This window comes from Paramisgurnus dabryanus, chromosome 4 (assembly GCF_030506205.2).
Source record: "Paramisgurnus dabryanus chromosome 4, PD_genome_1.1, whole genome shotgun sequence".
In the NCBI taxonomy this organism is placed as follows: Eukaryota; Metazoa; Chordata; class Actinopteri; order Cypriniformes; family Cobitidae; genus Paramisgurnus; species Paramisgurnus dabryanus.
In genome coordinates, this window is record NC_133340.1 from 40,410,115 (window position 1) to 40,420,664 (window position 10,550).

The 10,550-nt window shown below is 37.3% G+C and overlaps 2 protein-coding genes across 2 annotated transcripts; one reads left to right on the forward strand and one right to left on the reverse strand.

The window, feature by feature from the left end:
- Nucleotides 1-991: 991 nt before the first annotated feature.
- On the reverse strand, nt 992-1,756 carry LOC135760951 (thymosin beta-b). Its single transcript, XM_065274988.2, has 3 exons — nt 1,650-1,756; nt 1,423-1,537; nt 992-1,333 (listed from the first exon to the last, which is right to left on the reverse strand). The coding sequence occupies exons 2-3, from the start codon at nt 1,520-1,522 to the stop codon at nt 1,302-1,304; spliced, it is 132 nt and encodes a 43-aa protein (XP_065131060.1). The 5' UTR covers nt 1,523-1,537; nt 1,650-1,756; the 3' UTR covers nt 992-1,301.
- A 434-nt stretch (nt 1,757-2,190) lies between these two features.
- On the forward strand, nt 2,191-9,484 carry slc25a51a (solute carrier family 25 member 51a). The gene is made up of 2 exons (XM_065254578.2): nt 2,191-2,589; nt 3,530-9,484. Exon 2 carries the CDS (start codon nt 3,609-3,611, stop codon nt 4,509-4,511), a length of 903 nt encoding a protein of 300 aa, XP_065110650.1. The 5' UTR covers nt 2,191-2,589; nt 3,530-3,608; the 3' UTR covers nt 4,512-9,484.
- The last annotated feature ends 1,066 nt before the right edge of the window (nt 9,485-10,550 follow it).

Consider the following 10,550-nt stretch of genomic DNA (forward strand, 5'->3'; position numbering starts at 1 on the left):
ACTAGATCATTTGTAACAGAAATATTGAATGATACCCATTTTATGTTACTTATTCGGACGTTATTTCCGGTTTTGAGGTCCGAAGTTCATAAATCTTAGTTGTCTGCATCCATTAGATTCAGAACCCTTAGTTTTACAAAAGACTATTTTACATGTTTATTAATTCTTTAAGCAGGATCAGAAAGCTAGAATATAAAAAAATCTAAAGGCACTTCTTTCTTCTTTCCGCTGGTTCGATGTCTTAAAAGTTTTAAGGTAAAAATAACTATAATTTTTAATCTATGTTGGGGTGAATGTAGATAAGACTTGTTTTTATGCAAACGTATCTAGTTCTTTCATCAAAAATAGTTTAACTTCCAGCTTTTTGCCTCGTTATTGCATTTGTGACTGCATATATTTTTCCTTACAGCAGAGGGCGCCAATAGGAAAGCAGAAAACACATTTAAATGTTGCCTTTAATTTTATCGAACTACACAATTTCACTTTGGGCTAGTGGCCTGCACAAATATTAGTAATTGATTAATGTGGTGATAAATGATTATTTTGCTTGATAATTTTGTCATTTCGTTTTTTTAACTCCGTGCTGTCTGTGAGACCATCCAGACCCATTGGATCCACAATATCATACCAACTTACACTGGCAAGTGGACTGAGGAGTTCTTGACCTTGGTGAATAACCAAGCATTGAGGACATGTCTCTAATGCATTTCTGTAGATAGTGCCTTAGGCGCTAGAATAAAAGGAAGCTGAGATTACATTTTTTTTTTGGGTGTTGGAAGGCCTGGCTTGCAATACCATTTCAGGATTTGTCATACACTCAAGCATAGATCACTAGTCTCATTTCCTCTGCTAGATTAAAATACTTAGACTGACTAGCATTGCACATACTGTACAGTGCAATGCTAGCCAGTCTAAAAATTGGAATATTGCTTTAAGGTGCACAAGGTTCACTATACGGTTACATACAGCAAGAAAACAACCACACTTCAGGGACATTCATTTGAGTTTATTTCACAAAGTTCAAAATAAGGGCAGATAATTCACCTTGGCTAAGTTTACATAGAATACATCATGTAACAGTCTCTGCACAGACACTTGATTTTACCATAGTGATGTTTGTCATTAACCAGGTAATGTTTGGCAAGTCAGCTACTAAAAGCTTGGTTACCCTTCAGATTTAAAAATTACAGAGGGACAGATTCCACTTTATGGCCATAGTGACTAGTAGTTGGAAGAAGCCACATTTGGCCTAAAGTCAAGGGAGTCTCCATTTCATCCTGCCCTTGGTGAAATTGGATGGGTTATGCCTCAACATGCTTCTCCTGTTCAATGGCTATAAGAGAATTTAATAAAAATAAAACCCAAATCAAACCACCAGTTCAAGCAATATCAACTGAAGCAAAAACCTTCCATTAGACTTACTCTCTTTGGTGGGAAGCGTGTTTTTCTCCTGCGTCTCAGTCTTCTTCAGCTTGGACTTATCAAAGTGAGAGATCTCACTGATATCTGGTTTGTCTGCCATTTTTACTCGAGCTCCCTGGGACAGAAAAAAACATCATTATGTCACATCAATCACAGAATAGATGCTAGAGCACCTTTTACGCGACGTCTATACATAGAGCACCCCACAACAACTCCCAAAAACCTACCTCTCTCACAGTTGTACTACCGAAGAGTAACAAGTAGGATGCAGGAGACACCGATCAGAGTCTCTAATTTTACACTTATATAGTCGAGGAAGATGGTCTAACTGCTGGGTAACCTAAGGCGCATTTAATTAATATTGCAGGTGTAGCTCGTTGGCTAATTTGTAGTTTGATTTGTATTGGATAATTAGTCAATTAACGGACAATATTTGTATTTCATAAGTTATGTAAAAAGTTTTTAAAATTAAGAATGAAATCACCTAAGCTGCATCTCTACTGAATTTATAGTTAGGCTACTTTTTAATACCATGCAGTACCTTTATTATGGAGCACAAACGAGCCCATTTAACTAATAGCATGAGTATGTGTACCCTTGTGTAATTCATTAAGCATTACTGCGCGTGGATTGTATGTGAAGACAATAAGTAAATGTATATTTCTGTGTTATGATGACTTTTGTCGACTTTATGCGGTGTTGCGCAAACCGATCGACACGTGACATCATAGTACCGCGAGAATATTCTCTGCCCGGAGCCGCATGAAATCGAACCGTAGACCGTAAAAATAACACATCTATTTATTGTGTTGTCCTATTCTTAATTTCTGTTGCAATAAAGCTTTTAAGAAAGTGTAATGGTGACAGAGCAGATCTTAGATTAATTAATCAAAGTAATGCGCAGCAGATCTCAGATCAGGAAATTATCAATCATCGTCTGCTCAGCAGAGAAACATCTCAGAACTGGCATTGTCAAGCACCGCTGATCTCAGATCTGTATGTCTAGCAATCAGAGCACGAGATGCTCGTGCACGTGTAGTGGTACTTGGTCGGCGGACGAAGCGAAAACAACACAGAATTGATGGTGTTTGCATCTTCAACCACCAAACAATTAAACATCAAATGATCTATGGCTCGTGAGATTTTATCATCTGTCGACTCACAATGGTAAAATTGATGTCATTATGTCTATTTGAAAGTGATCTTGTGTTATTTAGATAGCAATAGTATATTATTTATTTATTGTTAATATTCAGTAAATATGCTTCATCTAACGTTAGAGCAAAAGATAACGTTTTCGACAAAGTTAAATGATTTTCTTTGTTTAGCTTTGGTGATGGAGCGGGGCGCGGTGTTGGGATTTGTTTTTGTCAGAAATATCACCAGGTCACGCCTTTACCATAATTACCATGGTAACCACATTTTTCATCAAAATATAATTACTACAACACAGTCAGCATATTATTATTTTATTTTATTTTGTAACCGACAGACATTTGTATAATTACATTTAAGATTAATCTATTATAGTTGAACAGTTATTCTATAAATTATATATGTATTAACAATAACTGTAACTAGTCTTGTGGTTGCCATGGTTTGCTACTGGTTTCTAATCTGTTTGAAATTGGAAATAAAATGATGATTCTGTTATGAGTTACCATTTGGATGGGGACACAATAGAGAAAACCATGCATCATCTCACACAATTTGTTTTATTTAAAATGTCATTGTTCATGTTTACATTTTACAGTTACTTACATCATTTGTTTACGAGATTGTATCAGTTATATCCAATGTTACAGTTCATGCCATGTATTTAGTAAAATATAAAAATATCTTCTTTTTTTGTAAAATATGAAAATGTAGAAAGAATTGATTTCTTAATTCAATCTAATGTAACAATTAGATTTGTGCAAAAATGATGCAAATGTAATTTTTAATTGCAAAAAATCAACATAAATACAGTATGTGCATTGAAATAAACCTCAAAAATATTTTTTACATTTCTCATCTTGCCAAACCGTTTTTGTCACTGACCCATTTACATTTAAATGTTTGTTTGCTTGATGGCTGAAGACCAATTTTATTTTCCTTTTTTACCTAGCAATACATTCTAGTTTGTGCACCATGATGACATCATCTCTGGCCCTTACTGTCAACCTTTGATCGGGTCAGCGAAAACCATGGCCTCTGCCGACCTCTTAAAACCGGGGTCAGAAGATCCAGAGCATGTCCAAGTAAAGAGCCAAGGTCAGGAGGAGTCCCTGCAGAGTCATAGCCACTACTTTTGTGGTTCTGTAGCGGCGTTCGCCAACATTGCCATCACGTTTCCCATTCATAAGGCGTTGTTCCGCCAGCAGCTGTTTGGGCTGCGAGTGAGGGAAGCTATGCTGCAGCTTCATGCGGACGGTTTACACACTCTATACCGTGGTATCCTACCTCCCTTGCTTCAGAAAAGCGCCACCATTGCTATTATGTTTGGAGTTTATGAGGACTTGTTGGGGTTGCTACACCGTCACGCTCCTCATGCCCCCGAGGTGTTAACACAGAGCGTTGCTGCAGTTTTGGCGGGAAGTGCTGAAGCCATCCTAACGCCCTTTGAGAGGGTCCAAACTCTACTGCAGGACCCTCGGCATCACGGGAGCCTTCAGAACACTGCACATTCTTTCCGGGTCTTAATACAGCAACATGGCATTCCAGAGCTTTATCGTGGCCTGGTCCCTATTCTACTGAGGAACGGCCCTAGTAATGCTTTATTCTTTGGTTTGCGTGGCCCACTGAAGGAACTGCTCCCGGAGGCGAAGTCGAAGGCGGGGCATTTGGTGAATGACTTTGTATGTGGGGCGATTCTGGGAGGAGGGCTCGGGGTGGCGTTTTACCCCCTGAACGTAGTTAAGTCTCACGCACAAGCACAGATTGGAGGGGAGTTTAAGTCTTGCAGGGCGATATTGGTGAACGTTTTGAAAGAGAGGGACGGGAGGGTGAGCCGTCTCTTTCGGGGTGTACATTTGAACTTCCAACGATCTATTTTCTCCTGGGGAATTATAAATGCCACATATGAACTTTTGCTGAAAATGTTAAATTAGAAGGGTGGCGAACAAAAACACACAACTCTTTAATGGGACTTATAATATAGCACAAAGACTTGAATAGGCTACTTTTAGGTTTAAAAGTACATGTAAAAATTTCTCCACATAAGTAAGGTAGTCATTTGGGTTCGACATAGATGGAATAGAGGGCAAATAATTGGTGGCCACGTTTAGATTTTTGGGTGAGAAATGCCTTTTAATTACTTTCCTCCCTACAGAACTTATTGGAGTTTTCCTATAGGGGCTGTTTACAAGACAACATTTTCCTCTGTAAACTGCAACGTTTTATACGGTTTGGCTGTTTATTTACACAAAAAGGGCTTTTTGGGGTCCTGAAAACTTGACTCCCAGAAAGTAAACTGTTGCCTACAATCTGTGTGTTTGTTGTAGTCCAAGAAAAGAGATTTACATTGGAAGCAATAACCCGCTTCATGGTTTACTTTGGGATTACCTTTCGTTAACATGTACTAATACACACTTACACACCAAAGGAAACGTGAATCCGACCATAGTTGCCCTTTAATTCAATGTGTAACATTTGAATTGGATAAAAAAATTGGAAAATCTTTTATTAAAGGTCCCGTTCTTCGCTGTAGGCTTTGAAAGGCGAATTCTGTTAAAAAAATATATCACCTGGCAGTGACCTTTGAGCTTTTTCATTTTGCAGGTATTATTTATGCTATTATAGCAACATTACACACTAACTAGGGTTTAAAAAATGGGATCAGAAAGAACGTGACCTTTAATGCTGCGTTTACACCAGCCGCGGCAGAGGCGACAAAAACGCGCTGTTGGTGCGTAGTTGGACGCTTGAATATTTGATTTCACTCGCTTCATTCACGCGTGAAATTCTAGTCATTCGAGACATTCCCGCGGAAATTCGCGTCATGGCCTTCTGCGACTCCGCTGAGACTCTGCCACTCTGCTGGCTTCCTTTAATCACGTCACTACTACAGCATGGTCCGGATTGATTAATGCGGCATGGAAATCCGCCGAAGTTCAGATTTTTCAACTTGTGGGTTTCTCGCAGCAACGCTCAATTCACGCGGAATGCGCCATTCGCGCAACGCGTTTCACTCCGCAGGATGCCTAATTTCGTCTTTGCATTGACTTAACATTTAAACACCCACGCTTGCCGCCTCTAGGCGTCAAAATTGCATCTACAGTGTCTAGTTTGCTCAGAGACGAAATCCGCTTCTTGTGGGAGGGGCAAGTGCTGTTTGGTTGTCTGAGTTGTCTTAAGTTTTCAACTCTGGCATCAACCACAAATTTGCATCCAACGCAAAATAAAAAACACTATTCGTGCGTACCGCGCCAGACTCCCGAATAAGGTGTAATTGCATCTACGGCGCCGCGCTAAACGCCTCATTCGCGCCGCGAGACCTCCAGATACGCGTCTTTACATTGACTTAACATTGAAATCAGTTGTGCTTACCGCCTCTACCGCGGCTGGTGTGAACGCAGCATGTCTCTTTTCACAAACATCATTGACCTTATAACTATGAGGGTATTCTCTGTTGTGTTCCCAGCTTCATATTTTTTTTAAACTCACTGTACTGTCATCTCTTATTTAAATCGTATGTTATTACTAGGGAGGGAAATACCACAGTTTACACATTGGTGGTGTTTTTTGGTTTGAGATGAGTTTTTTATAAAGTTTGCTGAGTTAGCTTTAGGGTCGCCAAACTCCGTAGACTCCAGTCACCAAGTGACGACTTAGATTTTAGTCCAAGCATTGATTTGTCATGTGAAAACCAGTAAACATAGAAATGGGTTTGGTGTTTGTGGTCTCTGTAGCTTTCAAGTGGTAACAGAGTCCTTCTTTCTTAGCCAAATTCTTTTATGCTTTGAACTCGCTAAAGCTTTAACACATTATTTCAGTGACATAAGCAATAATTTTGCCATGTTTGGTCCATGTTTCTCATCGCACTTGAAAACTTTCTGGAATTGCTCCCAAATATAGTGGCATTTGTTGTGGAAGGCGGGACCACAGTCTCCTCACCAAGGACTATGAAGTGCAAATGGAAAATGACGTGCCCTTTGGATTTTATGTGCTGTCAGTGTAAATGTAATTTTGTACTATTTACTTTTATTTATTCTAGTCAAATATAAGAGAACAAATAAGTAATAAATAATAATTTAATTTAGCAATACTCTTAGCTTCCACAGTATAATTTTTTTTCTTTTAATGTCAACATTTATGCTTCTCATTTTCAACATAAGCCCACTTTCACTGAGCAAATATCTCTTCCAGTGACATTTAAGGGGGTCAGTTAAAATGGCACAAATGACCTTTTTGTTCATTGATGCTCAGCAGTAGACTCAGTTTTTATACCTGATAAAGATGTTTTTATACTCTATACTGATAATAAAATAGATTTTTTGTCGAAGGGGGCATGTTAAACTGAGTTCAGTTGGCACATGCATGCATGGATCATATACTGTGTACAGAGCGGGAATAATTGGTCGCTGTTCACTTCTAATGCTTAAAAATTCAGGCTCTGGCCTGCACCCACTAAAGATGTCAGCACTGAACAGGGCAAATTTGGGAAACGCATATTTAAAGGCAAACCTTGTTTTGTAGAAGGGAAGAGAATAAGCCATAATAATATAAAATATATTAAGCAATTAACATGCAGAGTTCCATTTTTATCTCTGGTTTAATGACCCAGTTGTCGTTGGTCCAAATTTAAGTACACCAAACAAGCGACCTAGATTTGTCACATGAACTGTGCTTTTATTTAATGTGTATTTAAAGTAAATATGATAAATATTTGCTGACGTGCAACCGCAGAAGTTTCACAATTTATGCATGTATATTAACAGGATATATATAGACTATAAAAAAATAATGCCGCATTAAGTTAAAACAACTTGGTTTTGCAGGTCAATTGAACCCACTTTTTTTAAGTTTGGGCTTGTGATAAGTTGACATAACTTTTAAAATCAAGTTGAACTTGTTAAAGTAACATAAAAATATATGTTGATTTGACAAAAATGCTGCATTTTTTTTACAGTGAGATCTACTCTACCTTTCTCTTGTTTCAGACTTTTGTCTACATTTTTCTAACCTTTTAATGAATCTCCTCCAAAAAGGTCAAGGTTTATTTCAACTAAATGTACTTTTGATGTCAGTGTAACAAGTTAATTAATTTTTTTATTTTTTGAGTTTTTCATATGTAATAATTTACTGTTATTTTATAGACGGTTTTATCGGACGCACGTCTTTAATGGTCTGACTAGTTGCTAAACTGATCTCTTGAACAAATCCCTCGTCGAAAATAACAAATGTTTTGGTTTCCTAGGTAATCTATGTGTTGTTTTTTTGCTTATATAAATAAACTACGTTTAAAGTACTTTGTTGTTATTTATTCTTAGCGGAGTTTACCGGAATTTACGTGCGGACCGCGACAGCCGCTTGTTTATGTTGTTACTGCTGAAACCGTCTATACAAATTTTGTTTAAAAGCACTGTATTTTCAAGCATTTTTCAATTTATCCCCTTACCTTGGTTTCTTTTTTCTCTCTTAATATTATTATTCTGTATATACAATTTATAATATATATTTTATAAGTGCCATGTATGAATGAATGTGTGTTCTAGTTCAAATATTAAACTTTAAGCGACAGTTCACCGAAAAATGTAAGATATTGTAAGGCCTAGTCTTATCTTAAGCAAATCCCTGTCCAGAAAATGTTACAACCAAAAAAATATTAAATTCACTTGTATAAAACCTACATTGTTCTATTGTGGGCTACATAAGTTCCTTGTGTATCTGTGTATTTGTTTTACAATTGAACATGGCTTGTTTTAAAAAATTAAACATCTAGGGGTGGATTCCCGCACAAGGATTAGTTTAAGACCGGACTAGACCTTAGTTTAATTAGGAAATATATCTAGTTTTAACAAACATGCCTTACTAAAAACATTACTTGTGTGCATTTTGAGGCATCAAAGGGCATTGGTGTGTTTTAAGATATTTCAGTGCAAGTTGTTTTTAGTTTAGCAGCTCTTACATTTATTTTAGTCTAGGAAACCGCCACCTAAAGTTAACATTTTGAAATCTCAATGGACTAAATATAGGAGCGGTTTCCCGGACAGGGCTTATCCTAGTCCAAGTCTAAAATGCATGTTTGAGCTTCCTTAATTTAAAAACATCTTGTACTGCCAGATCTAAACATATATCACTGATATTGTTTTTTCTCGGGATGCACACCACTAATGTTTTTTTTTTGTTAAGGTATGTTTGTAAAATCTACTTAAATGTCCTATAAGTCATGGTTTAACCTAAACCGAGTCTGGGAAACCGCCCCATATTGTTTAACTCAGGGGTGGGAATCCTGGTCCTGGAGGGCCACTGTCCTGCAGAGTTTAGTTCTGAAAAATCAAATCAAAGTCTTCAGGGTTACTTGGAAATGAAATGCAGGTATGTTTGATTAGGGTTGGAGCTAAACTCTGCAGGACAGTGGCCCTCCAGGACCCAGTGTTCCCCACCCCTGGTTGAACTGGTCATCTCTATCTCAGTAGGCTACATTTTAATCAGAAATCATAACTGAAATGGTGCTAGAAAGTGATTTTGTTTATTAATAAATGCAGCAAGCAGTACTTCATTCTAATTCTAAGCATAGCCCTCGTTTTAAATGAGAGCGAATTGCAGGAAATAATCCAACAGGGGGCGATGATATCATGACCAAAACAGCTCCCACTTACACATTGGGCTGGAGGGTGTATTACTTCTTATCTAAATTTTATTTTTGCCACACAGCATGCTTTAGTGATCGTAGCTGTAATGACCTGAATTACTGCTAATTGTTATTGAGCAATTCTAGGAAAACAAATAGCAGTAAAAATATAATGCCCAGTCCCTGTTCCCTAACTAGTGGACCCTTATTCAACCAATTACGGCTTTGTATATGACAAGTTTTGATGCAGAAATATACATACTAGAGATTAAGCGATATATTGTTTTTACTGATTATGGATATGCAAAAATCAATACAGTTGCTATTTTTTCTGCATATTCATTGTATGTGCTTCATGCATTATTCAAATAATGTTGTTATTTTACATGTCTTTTGTTTTGTGTTGTATGTATTCGTTTTAATCAGTTTGAATGTATTTTTATGTCTTAATTTTAATGGAATTTAATAATTAATAATTGAAAACTATTTCTATGGATCTTTGTTTATTTTGTAACAACATTCTGCTACAAAAAAATTTTATTACATTAAATTAAACTAAATTAATCAGTCTGTCATTCAGGTATCGGCCTGTTCATCACGTGTCATGTCAAAAGAAGAGCCTGCTGTAGACACATCTAAAAGGTTTATAATAAAAAAGATGGTCACGTTTGCCAGATACTTGCATAATCTCATGCATAATCAAAGTTTACTTTTAAGGGAGTGTCTTGCGTGTATTTTGTGAACGTGAGCGTCTCTTTTATCATAAACGGTTTTGACGCGTGTGCAGCAGGCACTTATTTTGACAAAACACGTGATGCACATGGCTTACATGACGCAACAAACACATATTTTGAAAACTCAAGTAACACACATGACACTCCGAACACATATTTCGAATTAGCGCCCCTCGGATGAGCAGTCACGAGCCGCCACTGGTTATTACTAGAAAACTCCACTATTGAAGCAACCTCTGTACAATACGTTAACTAGCAGCACACTACAATAACACATTTTGCTATTAATATTAAAGGTGCAGTGTGTAATTTTTAGAAGGATCGCTTGACAGAAATGCAAAATAATATACAAAACTATATTATCAGGGGTGTATAAAGACCTTTTATAATGAACCCTTATGTTCTTATTGCCTTAGAATGAGACATTTTTATGTACATACCGTGGGTCTCCTAACATGGAAGTCGACATTTTGTGCCGCCATGTACAAAGCCCTTATGAACAAACTTTTTTTACGAAGCTGTCTCCGAAGATGACACGTTTGTCTGGTGGTGGCTACCATACCATCCCTATGCGTTTTAAATGCAATGGGTGAGCAGTTAACTGAGCCATTGGTTGCAAT

What these genes read in the sequence shown, in the direction of transcription:
- slc25a51a (XM_065254578.2), top strand. Translation starts at nt 3,609, where the DNA reads ATGGCCTCTGCCGACCTCTTAAAACCGGGGTCAGAAGATCCAGAGCAT.
- LOC135760951 (XM_065274988.2), bottom strand. Translation starts at nt 1,522, where the DNA reads ATGGCAGACAAACCAGATATCAGTGAGATCTCTCACTTTGATAAGTCC. An exon ending in CACGCTTCCCACCAAAGAGA is followed by an intron (nt 1,334 to 1,422) that starts GTAAGTCTAATG and finishes ATTCTCTTATAG; the next exon opens with CCATTGAACAGGAGAAGCAT.